Consider the following 19009-nt stretch of genomic DNA (forward strand, 5'->3'; position numbering starts at 1 on the left):
TTCTCAAACCAGAATAATTTAAGTCTTGACCATTTAATCATTGGATAAGGATTACGTGTGTGTGTGTGTGTGTGTGTGTGTGTGTGTGTGTGTGTGAATATGATAAAAGTTATCTTACCAGTTTCGGTATACTGAGGCATGCATGACATTCTTCAGACCTAGTTTAATCTTCGTGCATTTTTTTAGTCACTTTTAATTATCTAAAAGCCTAAATCATTAATGAGTGTAGAATCTAAAACTAGTAATCTAGCAATGATATTTAAGGAATATTACTATCATTCCAACAGTCAGAAGTTTAGAGTTCCAGACTACATAGGGACTTTATGAAGACCCCGTACTTAAAGCAGTGACGTACATTAGGAAAGTAAATCCTTTAACTTTGAGGATTATCAATATATTTGATTTGGTTAGGCTTTTGAGAAGTTTAGATTTATTTTTTAGGACGTGGAATTTTAATGAGATAAATGTAAATGACACATCCTTTATAAAGTGTTAGTGTCTATATTTTTTGTGTATTTGAAGAAGTATAGTAAAAGTCCTATTTGACAAAAAAGTTTAATTTTTCCATCTTATATTTCCATTCAATATTCTTTTCCCAGTGAAGTTTTTCTTTATAAGGTTTTTTCAGGACAAACCTTCTTTAGTGGTCTTCTTTAGTGGTCTTTAGTGGTCTTCTTTTCTTTAGTGGTCTTCTTTAGTGATATGTGGGCTTCATTTTTCTAATTAAGTTGCTACTTATATGTAAGTTTGCTATTTTATGAAATTATTTATTAAAAACTTTCACATCTGTTCTTTTATCATTTCCTCATGACCCTATTTTTAATATTAGTATCATTGATAAACTTAATTTATGTTAAAATTTACTCCTCATCCTTTTTAGTATTTTTTCAATGAAAATTCTTGTTCTAATCTAAATACTTCATGAACCTTTTTTTACTCAATATTAAGGAAATATTAGGTCTGTACTTAAAGACATAGTAAGATTATAAAGATTCAGTGAATCTTTTTACAACAGAAAATATATCCATTTGCTGTGGTGGTTACAACATATCCATTAAGGATGTGTTTTTGTTTTTTAAAGAATTTTGTTCACAAAACTAGTTTTTCTATTAACAATTGCCACTATATAGTTTTCTTTCTGTATTCCAAAAGAAGTAGCTTTCATTACGGAATTAATACCATGGTTGATGAAAGCACTTCCCTAATTTTTAAAGGTAGATGCTTATTGTGTCACAGTTGAAGACATTTGTATCATACTGCTTAACTGTCTGGTTCCATAAACTGACAATGTGAGCTGGCAATATAAAGGAGGAAAAAAATTATATAACATGTACTTATGCCTTAACCTTTATTGTAGGTTACTACAATAAATCCTTAGTAACAGTGTTACTAAGGATTTGAATTGAATGATTTGATTTTTCTTTTGAACGACTCTATCACATGCAAAGAAGCTGTAGGCCTGAGTGTGTTTCTTCAGGGAGATTTCATTTGTGGAAATTATTTCCAAAGACTGCCTTGCCCTTTATTATTTGAAATATGAATTACACAATTATTTTTGAAAATAATATAAAGATTTAAAATTTTAAAAATCTGGCAACCTGATAGCAATAGCATTAGATTGACTTTTTGATATTTTTCTCCTCTAGAAATGAAGCCTAATACAGAGTAACTGTTATAGTACTCTTCATTTCTTTTCTCTATTGTTTGTATAAATATTACAAAAATGAGTTGTGTATTTTTAGTTTATAGAAAAACAAGTTTTTTAAATTCTGTAATTTAAAAAATTATATTTCAAAAGAGATTATTATGACTTTGTATCATTTACTATGAAATAGTTTTTAGCAAAGAAGATACTTAAATGTATTTTTATTGTTTTTTCCACATCTGTCTTAAGGAATTAAGTGAAAGAATAATTCCACTGTACTGAATATACTGTTTATTCTTTTAGCTTTAGGATCCTTTTCTACTGTATTTGGTGAAGAATGGAAGGAGAAGACTGATAGAGATTTTGTTAAGGTAACTCACATAAAGTATTGAACCATTGAATTACATGTCACCAAGGACCAAGGATCCATGGTTGCTTATTTTATATACATACCACTTATATTTTAATCTTTAGTGTAATATATAAAGATACCTATTTAAAAGTTGTGATTGAGTAAAAATATGGAGTGGCTAATAAATAAAATTCTATTTTTATTATATATTGATTTCTGAAAATGATAAATCTGTAACAAGCAATAAATCTAAGAATGCCTAGATTCTGAACAGTAATCCTTAAGGTTGTTTTTCAGTTCACTTAATTGCTCTTTAGTTGTATCTAATATTTCACTTGACTCATTTGTTAAATGTGTTAAAATGTGTGTTTTAATTTCTAGAACTTCTCTTTGTATTTATCAAATTTGCCCTTTTGATCTTTTATACTTTTAGTAAATCAAATAATATATATTTAAAATATACTTTGTTAATATTCAAATTATGTGTACATTAAATTTATACAAATGCAAATGTATAAATATCTAAATATAAGTTAAAAATTATGTGTACAAAAACACGCACACCTGACAATTCCGATACGTAAGCCTCTTGCGATTCTAATTCTAGTCAGTCTGAGTCAGGGTGGATTATTCCTTCGTGTTTTATAATCTTGGTTTATAAATTTTAGCAGAATTTTCTATGGGATTTTTGTATGGATTGGTTGGAGAGTTCATTTCTTCACTTCTTGTTGGGATTTGCTAGTCACCGGAAAATAAATACTGGTCAGAATGACTTTATATTAATTTTGTTATGGGAGATTTTTTGATGATTCTGGTAATAAAACCAAACTCATGGGGGCTGTGGAGCAGGCTAGTGGTGAAATATTTGGGAGATTGTTTTTAACTCAAACTCAAATAGAGACAGTCAACTCCTTTTGCTCTCTGTATTTGAGGGCGTTAGACCTTCCAGTTTCTCACCATGATATGGAGTTGCATATTAATGCCCCACTTCACAAGTTCACCCAAAGTCTTATATTCTGTCCTCACCCTACCCATTAAAAGCCAAGCCTCTTGGTTGTAGTTAAGCAGATGATTTCCTTAACTGCAGAAAAGTGGTGATTAAAGTGTAAGATGCACAAATTGTGTATTTGTTTATGCAATCACAATGGGGAGTGGGGGTTGTGAGTATAATTGCTAATTACTTGAAATCTAGAAGACACAAATATGTTGAAGATGATTAGATGATCACCTCTCTTGCATGTTTTCATTAATTTCTGCTCTTTATATTTCTTTTTATAAGCTATATTTTTTGGATTTAATTTACCACACTTTTTATAATCTCTTGGTGCTTAGAGCATTGATTTTTAGTTTTGTTTTTTCTAATACATACATTTTAATACATACATTTAAAGCCATAAAATTCTTTCTAAGCACATATTTAACTTTATTCTCCCAATTCTGATATTTCATGTTTTCATAACTCAGAGTATCTTAGAATTTCAATTATGACATCCGCTTGATACATGGATAGTTTTTTTTTTTGTTTTTTTTTTTTAAAGATTTTATTTATTTATTTGACAGAGAGAGAGATCACAAGTAGGCAGAGAGGCAGGCAGAGAAAGAGGGGGAAGCAGGCTCCCTGCTGAGCAGAGAGCCCGATGCGGGGCTCGATCCCAGGACCCTGAGATCATGACCTGAGCCGAAGGCAGAGGCTTAACCCACTGAGCCACCCAGGCGCCCCTGATACATGGATAGTTTTGAAGGGAAGTTTCTTTCTTTCTTTTTTTTTTTTTAAGTTTTTTGAAAAAATTCCAGTTAGTTAGCATACAGTGCAATGTTAGTTTCAGGTATACAGTATAGTGACTCAACACTTCCATACAACAACCTTTGCTAATCACAGCAAGTGTGCTCCTTAGCCTCTATCTCTTATTTCACCCATACCCCCACCCACCTTCCCTCTGATAACCATCCTTTGTTCCCTGTAGTTAAGAGTCTGTTTCTTGATTTACCTCTCTCTCTTTTCTCCTTTGCTTGTTTTGTTTCTTAAATTCACATATGAATGAAATCATACAGTATTCATTTTTCTCTGACTTATTTCACTAATCATTATACTCTCTAGCTCTCTCCATGTCACTGGAAATGACAAGACTTCATTCATTTGTTGGATGAATAATATTCCTTTGTATGTATATAATCTATGTATTTAGAGATACAGACATAGATATAGATATAGAAGGAAAAATATCCCAGTCTTCTTTATCCATTCATCAGTTTAAGACATTTGGGCTGTTTCCATAATTTGGCTATTGTAGATAATGCTGCTAAATAAATACAGGAGTGCATGTATTTCTTCAAATGAGTATTTTTGTATTCTTTGGGTAAGTACCTAGTAGGCGCAATTGCTGGGTCCTAGGGTAGTTCTATTTTTAGCATTTTGAGGAACCTCCATACTGTTTCCCAGACTGCCTGCACCAGTTTAAATGCCCACCAACGGTGAAAGAGGGTTCCCCTTTTTCCACATCCTCAACAACACCTATTGTTTCTTGTTTTGTTGATTTTAGCCATTCAGACTGCTGTGAGGTGATATCTCATTGTGGTTTTGATTTGTATTTCCCTGATGGTGAGCAATGTTGAGTATCTTTTCATGTCTCTTTTGGCCATCAGTATGTCTTTGGAAAGATGTCTGTTCATGCCTTCTGCCCATTTTTTAATTGGATTATTTGATTTTGGGTGTTGAGTTTTATAAATTACTTATATATTTTGGATACTAACCCTTTATCAGATATGTCATTTGCAAATATCTTCTCTTAAAGGGAAGTTTCTTAATATCCAAAAAGCATACCATTTTTGTAGTTTTCTTTTTCTTTAAGAAACACGACAGGGGATGATAGGGGAAGGGGGTGGAGGATGGAGTGGCTAGGCGATGGACATTGGGGTGGGTATGTATTGTAGTAAGCTCTGGGTGTTGTGTAAGACTGATGAATCACAGATGTGTACCCTTCAAACAAACAATACATTATATATGTTATTTCAAAAAAAAAAAAAGCAATGGAAAAAAAATCTAACCAAATTTCACTATGCAGAAACAATATATTTTGCATAATCTTAAACTTCTGAAATACTTCCACTTTCATGTATTTCATAGTCTAGCACTGATGAGATTTTATAAACACTATTTATGTTTATATATACTTTGAAGTTGTTGGATATAAATTTCTATGTATATCAGGCCAACATGGTTAATCATATTTGTATTTATATATCAGTACTGGCTGCTTTGTCCATTTCTTCATTTATGGAATGAGGCATGTTAAGAACACCCAGTATGACTGGGGATGTGACTTTCCTTATAGTTCTATAATACTGTGTTTTTGTATTTTAAGACTATTATATAGTGCATTTTACAGGTGATACATCTTTCTGGTCAGTTGAATATATGAAGTATCCTTTTTATCTTTAAGTCTACTTTTTTTTTTTTGGTCTTATATCAATATAATATCATCTTCCATTTGTTTGTGGTTTCTGTGGCTCATATGTTTTACCTTGAACCTTTCTTACTTATCCTTGTATTTTAGATGTTTTTTGTGCCTTTAAAAAAAATTTTTTTTTAAGATTTGTATTTATTTGTTTGACAGAGAGATCATAAGTAGGCAGAGAGGCAGAGGGGGAAGCAGGCTCCCTGCTGAGCAGAGAGCCCTATGTGGGGCTCCATCCCAGGACCCTGAGATCATGACCTGAGCTGAAGGCAGAGGCTTAACCCACTGAGCCACCCAGGCACCCCGTGCCATTTTTGTTTGTTTGTTTGTTTGTTTGTTTGTTTTTAATAAACAACGTATACTTGGGCTTTTTTTTTTCCCAGTGTGAAAAATTGTTTTTAAATTAGTACATTTATTCAGTTTATATTAAATGTAATTTTCATATTAATTGTGTTTAAATCTGCAGTGTTTCAAATTGGTTTCTATATTAGATTCCTACCTATTTGGTTTTGGTTTCTTTCTCTTCCTCCTTTCTTACCTTTTTATTTAACTGAGTATTGTTTATTATTCAGTATTCTGCCTACTGTTAGTTTGGTATTTATATACTTTTTCTGTTCTCTTAGTGATTACACTAGAGATTATAATTTTAATTTTTCCTAATATAGGAAATTAGTACTTTTACCAATTTCTGGATAATGTAGGGACACTAGAACAACTCTCATCTCCATTTACTCACTTTTGATTTATATATACTGCTCTCATTATTCGTTGCTTTGCTCTTTTTCAGACTTCTTAAAATAGAATCTTAGATCATTGGTTTTAAACTTTCCTTCTTGTTTAATGTCAGTTTATAAAGCTATAAATTCTTTCTCTAAACTGCTTGAGTTGTGTCCCACAAATTTTCTTATGTTGAATTTTCATTATCATTAAGTTCAAGGTATTTTCTCGTATCTCTCATGATTTCTTCTTTAATTTATGGCTTATATAGAAGTATGATATTTAATTTGGGTTTTTTTTTCCAAGTAGCTTTTAGTATTAGTATTATTATTACAGTTATTACTCATTTTAATCACATTCCATTGTTGTCAGAGAACGTAAGTTTATATAAGTTCTTTTATTTAGTTTTTATTTATTTATTTTTTGAGAGAGTATGCATGTAAGCAGGGGGGAGGGACAGCGGAGTGGCAGAGAAAGAGAGAGAATCTTAAGCAGGCTCCGTGCCCACAGCAGAGCATGACATGGGGCTTAGTCTCATGACCTTGAGATCATGACCTGAGCCAAAATTAAGAGTTGGACGCTTAACCACCTGAACCACCTAGGCACTCCTGTATCAGGTCTTTTAAACTTATCAAGACTTGTTTTAGCTTATGGTCTTTTTTGTTTGTTTGTTTTGTTTGTTTGTTTAAAGATTTTATTTATTTATTTGACAGAGAGAGATCATAAGTAGGCAGAGCAGCAGGCAGAGAGAGAGAGAAGCAGGCTCCCCGCTGAGCAGAGAGCCTGATGCGGGGCTGGATCCCAGGACCCTGGGACCATGACCTGAGCCAAATGCAGAGGCTCAACCCTCTCAGCCACCCAGGCGCCCCAGCATATGGTCTTAGTGACTGTTTCATGCACACTTGAAAACAATGTATGCTCTATTGTTGGGTGCAGTGTTTATGAATAACAACTCAAGGTATTTGACAGTGTTTGAGATTTTTGTATAGTTATGCTTTTCTGTATAATTATTATTATTTTCTTAATTAATTAATTTATTTTTTCAGCGTAACAGTATTCATTGTTTTTGCACAACACCCAGTGCTCCATGCAATATGTGCCCTCCCTATTACCCACCACCTGGTTTCCCCAACCTCCCACCCCCGCCCCTTCAAAACCCTCAGGTTGTTTTTCAGAGTCCATAGTCTCTTATGGTTCACCTCCCCTTCCAATTTCCCTCAACTTCCTTCTCCTCTCCATCTCCCAATGTCCCCATGTCATTTGTTATGCTCCACAAATAAGTGAAACCATATGATACTTGACTCTCTCTGCTTGACTTATTTCACTCAGCATAATCACTTCCACTCCCATCCATGTTGCTACAAAAGTTGGGTATTCATCCTTTCTTTTTTTTTTTTTTTAATAAACATATAATGTATTTTTATCCCCAGGGGTACAAGTCTGTGAATCACCAAGTTTACACACTTCACAGCACTCACGATAGCACATACCCTCCTCATGTCCATAACCTCCTCCCCCTCTCCCAACCCCACCTCCTCCCAGCAACCCCCCGTTTGTTTTGTGAGATTAAGAGTCGTTTATGGTTTGTCTCCCTCCCAATCCCACCTTGTTTCATTTATTCTCCTATCCCCCTAACCCCCCATGTTGCATCTCCACGTCCTCATATCAGGGAGATCATATGATAGTTGTCTTTCTCCGATTGACTTATTTCACTAAGCATGATACCTTCTAGTTCCATCCACGTCGTCGCAAATGGCAAGATTTCATTTCTTTTGATGGCTGCATAGTATTCCATTGTGTATATATACCACATCTTCTTTATCCATTCATCTGTTGATGGACATCTAGGTTCTTTCCATAGTTTGGCTATTGTAGACATTGCTGATATGAACATTTGGGTACACGTGCCCTTTTGGATCACTATGTTTGTATCTTTAGGGTAAATACCCAGTAGTGCAATTGCTGGGTCATAGGGTAGTTCTATTTTCAACATTTTGAGGAACCTCCATGCTGTTTTCCAGAGTGGTTGCACCAGCTTGCATTCCCACCAACAGTGGAAGAGGGTTCCCCTTTCTCCGCATCCTCGCCAGCATCTGTCATTTCCTGACTTGTTAATTTTAGCCATTCGGACTGGTCTGAGGTGATATCTCATTGTGGTTTTGATTTGTATTTCCCTGATGCCGAATGATGTGGAGCACTTTTTCATGTGTCTGTTGGCCATCCTGATGTCTTCTTTACAGAAATGTCTGTTCATGTCCTCTGCCCATTTCTTGATTAGATTGTTTGTTCTTTGGGTGTTGAGTTTGCTAAGTTCCTTATACATTTTGGATACTAGCCCTTTATCTGATATGTCGTTTGCAAATATCTTCTCTCATTCTGTCAGTTGTCTCTTGGTTTTGTTAACTGTTTCCTTTGCTGTGCAAAAGCTTTTGATCTTGATGAAATCCCAATAGTTCATTTTTGCTCTTGCTTCCCTTGCCTTTGCCGATGTTCCTAGGAAGATGTTGCTGCGGCAGAGGTCGAAGAGGTTGCTGCCTGTGTTCTCCTCAAGGATTTTGATGGATTCCTTTCTCACATTGAGGTCCTTCATCCATTTGGAGTCTATTTTCGTGTGTGGTGTAAGGAAGTGGTCCAATTTCATTTTTCTGCATGTGGCTGTCCAATTTTCCCAGCACCATTTATTGAAGAGGCTGTCTTTTTTCCATTGGACATTCTTTCCTGCTTTGTCGAAGATTAGTTGACCGTAGAGTTGAGGGTCGATTTCTGGGCTCTCTATTCTGTTCCATTGATCTATGTGTCTGTTTTTGTGCCAGTACCATGCTGTCTTGATGATGACAGCTTTGTAATAGAGCTTGAAGTCTGGAATTGTGATGCCACCCACTTTGGCTTTCTTTTTCAATATTCCTTTGGCTATTCAAGGTCTTTTCTGGTTCCATATAAATTTGAGGATTCTTTGTTCCATTTCTTTGAAAAAAATGGATGGTATTTTGATAGGGATTACATTAAATGTGTAGATTGCTTTAGGTAGCATAGACATTTTCACAATATTTATTCTTCCAATCCAGGAGCATGGAACATTTTTCCATTTCTTTGTGTCTTCCTCAATTTCTTTCATGAGTACTTTATAGTTTTCTGCATATAGATTCTTAGCCTCTTTGGTTAGGTTTATTCCTAGGTATCTTATAGTTTTGGGTGCAATTGTAAATGGGATTGACTCCTTAATTTCTCTTTCTTCTGTCTTGTTGGTGTACAGAAATGCAACTGATTTCTGTGCATTGATTTTATATCCTGACACTTTACTGAATTCCTGTACAAGTTCTAGTAGTTTTGGAGTGGAGTCTTTTGGGTTTTCCACATATAGTATCATATCATCTGCGAAGAGTGATAGTTTGACTTCTTCTTTGCCGATTTGGATGCCTTTAATTTCTTTTTGTTGTCTGATTGCTGAGCCTAGGACTTCTAATACTATGTTCAATAGCAGTGGTGATAATGGACATCCCTGCCATGTTCTTGACCTTAACGGAAAAGCTTTCAGTTTTTCTCCATTGAGAATGATATTTGCGGTGGGTTTTTCATAGATGGCTTTGATAATATTGAGGTATGTGCCGTCTGTCCCTACACTTTGAAGAGTTTTGATCAAGAAGGGATGCTGTACTTTGTCAGATGCTTTTTCAGCATCTATTGAGAGTATCATATGGTTCTTGTTCCTTCTTTTATTAATGTGTTCTATCACATTGATTGATTTGCGGATGTTGAACCAACCCTGCAGCCCTGGAATAAATCCCACTTGATCGTGGTGAATAATCCTTTTAATGTACTGTTGAAACCTATTGGCTAGAATGTTGGTGAGAATTTTTGCATCTGTGTTCATCAAGGATATTGGTCTGTAGTTCTCTTTTTTGGTGGGATCCTTGTCTGGTTTTGGGATCAAGGTGATGTTGGCCTCATAAAATGAGTTTGGAAATTTTCCTTCCATTTGTATTTTTTGGAACAGTTTCAGGAGAATAGGAATGAGTTCTTCTTTAAATGTTTGGTAGAATTCCCCTGGGAAGCCGTCTGGCCCTGGGCTTTTGTTTGTTTGGAGATTTTTGATGACTGTTTCAATCTCCTTACTGGTTATGGGCCTGTTCAGGTTTTCTATTTCTTCCTGGTTCAGTTGTGGTAGTTTATATGTCTCTAAGAATGCATCCATTTTTTCCAGATTGTCAAATTTGTTGGCGTAGAGTTGCTCATAGTATGTTCTTATAATTGTCTGTATTTCTTTGGTGTTAGTTGTGATCTCTCCTCTTTCATTCATGATTTTATTGATTTGGGTCCTTTCTCTTTTCTTTCTGATAAGTCTGGCCAGGGGTTCATCAATCTTATTGATTCTTTCAAAGAACCAGCTCCTAGTTTCATTGATTTTTTTCTATTATTTTTTTGGTTTCTATTTCATTGATTTCTGCTCTGATCTTTATGATTTCTCTTCTCCTGCTGGGTTTAGGGTTTCTTTCTTGTTCTTTCTCCAGCTCCTTTAGGTGTAGGGTTAGGTTGTGTATTTGAGACCTTTCTTGTTTCTTGAGAAAGGCTTGTACCGCTATATATTTTCCTCTCAGGACTGCCTTTGCTGTGTCCCACAGATTTTGAAGCATTGTGTTTTCATTATAATTTGTTTCCATGAATTTTTTCAACTCTTCTTTAATTTCCTGGTTGACCCATTCATTCTTTAGAAGGATGCTGTTTAGTCTCCATGTATTTGGGTTCTTTCCAAATTTCCTCTTGTGATTGAGTTCTAGCTTCAGAGCATTGTGGTCTGAAAATATGCAGGGAATGATCCTAATCTTTTGATACTGGTTGAGACCTGATTTGTGACCCAGGATGTGATCTATTCTGGAGAATGTTCCATGTGCACTTGAGAAGAATGTGTATTCTGTTGCTTTGGGATGAAATGTTCTGAATATATCTGTGATGTCCATCTGGTCCAGTGTGTCATTTAAGGCCTTTATTTCCTTGTTGATCTTTTGCTTGGATGATCTGTCCATTTCAGTGAGGGGAGTGTTAAAGTCCCCTACTATTTTTGTATTATTGTTGATGTGTTTCTTTGATTTTGTTATTAATTGATTGATATAGTTGGCTGCTTCCACGTTAGGGGCATAGATATTTAAAATCATTAGATCTTCTTGTTGGACAGACCCTTTGAGTAGGATATAGTGTCCTTCCTCATCTCTTATTATAGTCTTTGGCTTAAAACCTAATTGATCTGATATAAGGATCGCCACCCCAGCTTTCTTCTGATGCCCATTAGCATGGTAAATTGTTTTCCACCCCCTCACTTTAAATCTGGAGGTGTCTTCGCGTCTAAAATGAGTTTCTTGTAGGCAGCATATTGATGGGTTTTGTTTTTTTATCCATTCTGATACCCTGTGTCTTTTGATTGGGACATTTAGCCCATTAACATTCAGGGTAACTATTGAGAGATATGAATTTAATGCCATTGTATTGCCTGTAAGGTGACTGTTACTGTATATTGTCTTTGTTCCTTTCTGGTCTACTACTTTTAGGCTCTCTCTTTGCTTAGAGGTCCCCTTTCAATATTTCCTGTAGAGCTGGTTTGGTGTTTGCAAATTCTTTCAGTTTTTGTTTGTCCTGGAAGCTTTTGATCTCTCCTTCTATTTTCAATGATAGCCTAGCTGGATAGAGTATTCTTGGCTGCATGTTTTTCTCGTTGAGTGCTCTGAATATATCATGCCAGCTCTTTCTGGCCTGCCAGGTCTCTGTGGATAAGTCTGCTGCCAATCTAACATTTTTACCATTGTATGTTACAGACTTCTTTTCTCGGGCTGCTTTCAGGATTTTCTCTTTGTCACTAAGACTTGTCAATTTTACTATTAGGTGATGGGGTGTGGGCTTATTCTTGTTGATTTTGAGGGGGGTTCTCTGCACCTCCTGGATTTTGATGCTTGTTCCCTTTGCCATATTAGGGAAATTCTCTCCAATAATTCTCTCCAATAGACCTTCTGCTCCCCTCTCTCTTTCTTCTTCTTCTGGAATCCCAATTATTCTAATGTTGTTTCATCTTATGGTGTCACTTATCTCTCGAATTCTCCCCTCGTGGTCCAGTAGCTGTTGGTCCCTCTTTTGCTCGGCTTCTTTATTCTCTGTCATTTGGTCTTCTATATCACTAATTCTTTCTTCTGCCTCATTTATCCTAGCAGTGAGAGCCTCCATTTTTGATTGCACCTCATTAATCGCTTTTTTTTATTTCAACTTGGTTAGATTTTAGTTCTCTAATTTCTCCAGAAAGGGCTTTTATATCTCCGGAGAGGGTTTCTCTAATATCTTCCATGCCTTTTTCGAGCCCGGCTAGAACGTTCAGAATCGTCATTCTGAACTCTTGATCTGACATATTACCAATGTCTGTGTTGATTAGGTCCCTAGCCTTCGGAACTGCCTCTTGTTCTTTTGTTTGTGGTGATTTTTTCCGCCTTGTCATTTTGTCCAGATAAGAGGATATGAAGGATCAAATAAAATACTAAAAGGGTGGCAAAGACCCCAGAAAAATGCGCTGTAACCAAATCAGAAGACACCCCAAATTGTGGGGCGGGAGAAAGGGGATAAAAAGAGGTTCAGAAAAAAAAAGAAAAAAATTTAAAAAATAAAACAAATAAAGAAAAAAACTATAAAAAAAAAGAAAAAATATATATTTTAGATAAACTAATCAAAAAACGTTAAAAAAGAAAAGTGTAAAAGTTTTAAAAAATTTAGCAGAAGAAGAAAAAAGAAAGAAAAAAAATTGAAAAAAATAAATTGAATTAACTGCAAGACTAAAGAATCATGGGGAGAAAGCCATGAGTTCCGTGCTTTGCTTTCTCCTCCTCTGGAATTCCGCTGCTGTCTTAGGTATTGAACCTGCTTTCCTTGATAGATGAACTTCGTCCTGGCTGGATATTTTGTTGATCTTCTGGGGGAGGGGCCTGTTGTAGTGACTCTCAAATGTCTTTGCCCGAGGCAGAATTGCACCGCCCTTACTGGGGGGCAGACTAAGTAATCCGCTGGGGTTCACTTTGGGGAGCTTCTGTTCCCTGAATGCTTTCCATAGAGTTCCGGAGGACGGGAATGAAAATGGCGGCCTCCTAGTCTCTGGCCCGGAGGAGCCGAGAGCCAGGGCCCCACTCCTCAGTGCGCCCCCAGAGGACAGCACCCAATCACTCCCGTATCCCCAGCCTCCAGCCGCGCTCTGAGCTCACCCAGCCTGCGGCCAGTTCAAGGTAACCCCGAGCTGAGAGTTCAGTCCTCAGCTCTGTCTCTGTAGCCGGCTTCTCCGTTCTAAGACCTGCGAGCTCTGCGACACTTCGACACCCCCGATCCTTCTGTGACCCTGCGGGGCCTGGGGCCACGCTGACCCCGCGTGGGCTTCACCCCGGTTTAGCCTCTGGAGCAATGTCCCTCAGTGGAACAGACTTTTAAAAGTCCTGATTTTGTGTTCGTTGCTCCGCCGCTTGCCGGGAGCCAGCCCCTCCCCCCGCGGTCTATCTTCCCTTCGTTTTAGATTCACTTCTCCACCAGACTTACCTTTCAGAAAGTGGTTGATTTTCAGTTTCTAGAATTGCTGTTCTTCTTCTCTTCGATCTCCCATTGGATTTGTAGGTGTTTACAATATTTAGATAAACTATCGAGCTGATCTCCTGCTACCAGATATAGTCTCAGCCTGCTACTTCTCCGCCATCTTGACTCCTTGTTGTTGATTTTCTTATTGTTGAATTGTAAGAGTTCCTTGTATATTTCGGACACAAGTCCTTTATCAGAAATGCGTTTTGCAAATCTTCTGTATAATTATTATATGATTTCTTGAGAGATGAGTGTTAAAATCATCAAAAGTATGAATGTTTATATCTCCTTTTAGTTGTCAGTATTTGTTTTGTGTATTTTGAACCTCTGTTATTAGTTGCGTGTACATTTAGGATTATTACATTTTCTTGATAACTTAGCTTTTATTTTTTATTACAGAACATTCTTCTGACCTCTGGTAATATTCCTCTCCTGCAGTCTCTTCACTGGTGTAATTTATCTACAGCAGCTTTCTTATGATTAATATTTTCATGATATATCTTTTTCTATCCTTATGCTTTTCATGTGCGTGCGTGTGTGTGTGTGTGTGTGTGTTTAGGATTTATTCATTTGAAAGAGAGACAGGAGGGACAGAGGGAGAGGGAGAGAGAATCCCAAACAGATTCCAAGCTGAACATGAAGCCTGACACAGGGCTTAATATCACAACCCTGAGATCAGAACCTAAACTGAAACCAAGAGTCAGACAACTAACTGACTACCACTCAGACACCCCATTTCATTTGTGATTTTATAGTTTCTTAAAGATAGCTTATACTTGAATCTTATTTCCTTTAATCTGATTTTTGTGCAATTTCTTCCTTTTCATCAAGCATTCAGACCATTTATACTTTATGAAATTATTGATATGGTTGAATTTTGATTCTTAGCTTTTATTTTCCTGAAAATTTTATTTTGCCTTTATGTTTGAAAGATATTTTTGCTGGATATAAAATTGTTTCCAGGGTATTATCTGAGCAGTTTACGATAATGTTTCATTGCCATCTGATTTGCATTTTTACTGACAGGAAGTCAGTTTTGATCCTATTGTTTTGTGTGGGATGTGTTTTCTCTGACTGCTTTTAAGGTATTCTCTTAATCATTGATTTTTATTTTGTTTAGGATGTGCTTTGTTGAGATCTTTGCTTTTCCTGCTTTGGATTTATTTAGCTCTTTTGTTTGGTATTTTTCATGAAATTGGAAAGTTTTCGCAATTATTTCTTCAAATTTTTTTTCTTTCCCTCCTATTTTTCTGAGACTATGTTTGGTTTTTTTTTTTTTTTAATTAACATATAATGTATTATTTGCCCCAGGGGTACAGGTCTGTGAATCATCAGGCTTATACATTTCAAGCACTCACCATAGGACATACCCACCCCAATGTCCATAACCCAGCTGCCCTATCCCTACCTCCCCACTCCCAGCAACCCTCAGTTTGTTTCATGAAATTAAGAGTCTCTTATGGTTTGACTTCCTCCTGATCCCATCTTGTTTCATTTTTTCCTTCCTTACTTCCCGCAACCCCCAACCCTGCCTCTCAAATTCCTCATATCAGAGAGATCATATGATAATTATCTTTCTCTGAGACTATGTTTATTCAAATGTTAGACCATATACTGTCTGACAGGCTATAGAAGTTCTGTTCATTGTTTTTAGACCCTTTTTTCCTCCTGTGTATTTCATGGATGTTTCTATTGTCCTGTTTTCATTTTCTCTTATCCTGTTAAGCCCATATTTCATATACTGTTTTCAGCTCTAGAAATTCTATTTGATTCTCTTTTACATCATCCCATTTTCCTCCTAATTGTGCTCATACTTTACTTTAAATCTTTGCCAATATTTAATAAAAAAATTTATTCAAAAATGTTTAAAATTCTTTTCTAATTCCATTATCTTTATTACTTCTGGGTCTGTTTTTGTTGAAACTATTTTTGTCTTAGTTATGGATTGTGTTTCCTACTTTCTTTGTACATGCAGTAATTTTTTATTAGATATGAATATTGAGAATGTTACATTATTGAGTGTTTGGATTTTGGTGACTTTCAAGAATGTAGGACTTTGTTCTGGCATGCTTTTAGTTGACATATAGATTGTGACATATTGATCCTTTAGAACATTGTTTTAAAGCTTTGTTATGACTGAGATAGATTAGCCTTTACTCTAGCACCAGTTTATCCCTACTCCTAAGGCATGGCTTTGTTTGGATTTCTACTGAATTTGCAGGGACTTAATGAGTTTTCTCTATTTTGTGAATTGTTCAGTTATAACTCCTCATTAATTGTTCTCTCTGGGTTTTTTGCTTGGGGTTTTAGAGTTCAACCTTGCATATGCATAGTTTAGTACTCAGCAATCAGCTCTAGAAATTCCTGTGCAGATTAATTGAGTTCTTTCTCTTCATTGCTCCTCTTTCTTGCAAATTTGCTCTCAAATTCTATTTCTGTTGGCCTTACTGAACTCTGATCACTTTCCTTACTTAGAAATCACTATGATCTCTTGGATTTATTATCTCTGTGCTATAGTCTAGAGTGTCTGTAAAACTATGGGGCAGTGATTGAACTCACTTCCTTTGTTTTCCACATTTCAGGGATTATGTTGTCCAGTCTCTGAAAGCAGTTGTTTTATACATACTGGTTTTATGATAGGAGGAGGACTACCAAAGTACTAGGTACTGCATTATGGCCTGAACGAAAGTTCTTTCCAGGCATTTTTTCTTAGATTTTACTTTTATGCATATTTTTACCTCATAAAACATTTTTTTAGTATTTTATTCATTCATTATTTATTTTATTTAAACCACATCTCTCTTTTCACATATTTTTCTTTATTACTGGTTTATAGAGGATGAGTTTTCTCAGTTTTCATTTCTAGTGAAGGGCAGTTTCTCGTTTAGAGATTTAAGTTTGGCAAATACTTTCTTCCATCACTTAGAAAATGTCCCATTGTCTTTTGGCTTCCATTATTTTATTTTACATTTTTACAAAGTCTGCTGTCAATTTAGTTTGTAGTCCTTTTTAAGATTACCTGGTTTTTTTTTGTTTTGTTTTGTTTTGTTTTGTTTTTGTCTTTGCATTTAAGTTGGGGTTCTTTTGTGTCTTTGCTTTTCAGAAATTTTATTCTTTTATTTTCATATTCCTACACATCTTTATTTCTCTTTCTTTATTATTTGGAGTACTGCTTAAATCTGTAGGTTAACGTTTTTGAATTGTTTTAGAAAATTCTTTGCCCTATCTCTTCAAATACTGTTTCTGCCCATTCTCTCTCTTGATTCTCAGGAATTCCAATTATTCGTATGTTACTACTTTTCACTGTATGTTCTGTGTCTTGTATGGGTTTTTCCCCCAACCTTTTGTCTCCTTATGCTTCCAAATTGTATTTTCTTCTACACTTACAGTTCATTCTTTCTTGAGTTGTATATAATCAGTCATTAAATTGAATTTTTCTTTTCAGTTGTAGAATTTCTTTCATTCTTATAGTTTTCATTTATTTGCCAATTTTTCAATCTCTTATTTCTTTGAATTTATTATCCATGATCATCAAAAATTCCATGTCTGATATCTTTGTTATTTGAATTTCCTATGGGCCTTTTTTCTTATCTATTGAACATTGTCTTTTTTTCTTCATATGCCTAGTTCTTGTTTATTGTTACCAAACATTCTTGTTCATGAGTTTTTTGAGCAATTGATCCTTTTCCTGGTGTACATTTTCTCAGACTAGTGGCTTTAAATGTGAAAGAATCTTAATTCCAAAAACTAAATACAGTTATTTTGAAATATCCACATCAGAATGTTTAGAAATAAAAAGTTAACTAATAGTCCATGCATTTCTTTATTAGTACAGAAGTAATAGGTAATACAATCAAGTGTCATAGACAATTTCAAGTTATATTTCATTTTGTATAGTTATGTAGTATAAGGTCACTTGATTCTTAGCCTGAAAAAGAACATTGACCATGGATCTTGACTCATCTCTTCTCACATTTGAATCAAGAACAGTTTAGAGATCTGGAATACTAGAAAGCAAGTCAAATATCTGGGTTAAAAACTTGGGGAACACAACTTCACCACTTAAATATTTGATTTTATTCTAGATGTAGATTTGCTCAGTAGCTAGCCAGGTGATGTCTCAGGCATGTCTGTAAACAGGAATACTGTGATTGTGTGCTGTTTAATGACAGAATTAATGACTGTCATAATTTTCAGATACTAATGAGCATAAAGCACTATTTCTAGATACTTGCCATAGCTGTAAAATGATCAGAAAATCTCTGTAATTCATATTGGTGACATATTCCCAGGTACTGCTACTATTACTTGTTTTTTTGTCTGACATTCAGCGTTGAAGGAATTGCTAAGGAAATACCAAATTTTAGTTAGAGGTAATGAACATAAAGATATCACTGTTCCCCTCCATTTAATTTCACAGATGCCCTAATTTCTTTCACAGACCATTTAGAAGTCTGTGGACCCCAGCTTAAGAATCCCTAATCTGAAATGATACCTTATTATTTAAGTACCTTAAACTTATAGAAAGTTATGTATTTACGTCAATTAATTAAATAGCACAGAATGATGTCTACATGGATTTTTAAAAGTACAAGTTTTAGGGGCACTAGGGTGGCTCATTTGGTTATGCATCCAACCCTTGATTTCGGCTCAGGGCATAATCTTAAGGTTGTGAGAACGAGCTCTGAGTCAGTCTCTGTGCTGGCCATGGAGACTACCTAAGATTCTCTTTCTCTCCCTCTCCATCTGCCCCTCCCCAACCACTTTCCATCTCTCTTAAAAAAAAAAGGGAAAAAAAGATTCCTTCTCTCTCTCTTTCCTGCTCCTCCCTTATTCCCTCCCAACCCTCTCTCTCTCTCTAAATAAATAGAAATTGTATAGTTTTATAGTAGGTGTGACTATTTTTTTTTTTTTAAGATTTTATTTATCTGACAGAGAGAGATCACAAGTAGGCAGAGCAGCAGGCAGAGAGAGAGGGGGGAAGCAGACTCCTTGGTGAGCAGAGAGCCCGATGCGGGACTCGATCCCAGGACCCTGAGATCATGACCTAAGCCGAAGCAGAGGCTTAACCCACTGAGCCACCCAGTGCCCTGTGTGACTATTTTTAAAGTAATAGAATAGTTCTTTCAAATGTCAGAATTAAGTATAATAATTTCTTAATTACAGTTTTGGAAAGACATTGTTGATGATAATGAAGTACGTGACCTCATTTCTGACAGAAACAAGTCTCATGGTAAGACAGTAAGAAAAATT

At 35.6% G+C, this 19009-nt stretch overlaps 1 protein-coding gene across 1 annotated transcript in view; it reads left to right on the forward strand.

The window, feature by feature from the left end:
- Positions 1 to 19009, forward strand: part of ARID2 (AT-rich interaction domain 2) — a 176080-nt gene that overhangs the window by 98145 nt on the left and 58926 nt on the right. The window contains exons 6-7 of the mRNA XM_046011910.1: positions 1949 to 2016; positions 18923 to 18989. Coding sequence (XP_045867866.1) covers positions 1949 to 2016; positions 18923 to 18989 — 135 coding nt within the window. The remainder of the gene's footprint in view (positions 1 to 1948; positions 2017 to 18922; positions 18990 to 19009) is intronic.

This window comes from Meles meles, chromosome 7, assembly GCF_922984935.1.
Source record: "Meles meles chromosome 7, mMelMel3.1 paternal haplotype, whole genome shotgun sequence".
Classification (NCBI taxonomy): domain Eukaryota; kingdom Metazoa; phylum Chordata; class Mammalia; order Carnivora; family Mustelidae; genus Meles; species Meles meles.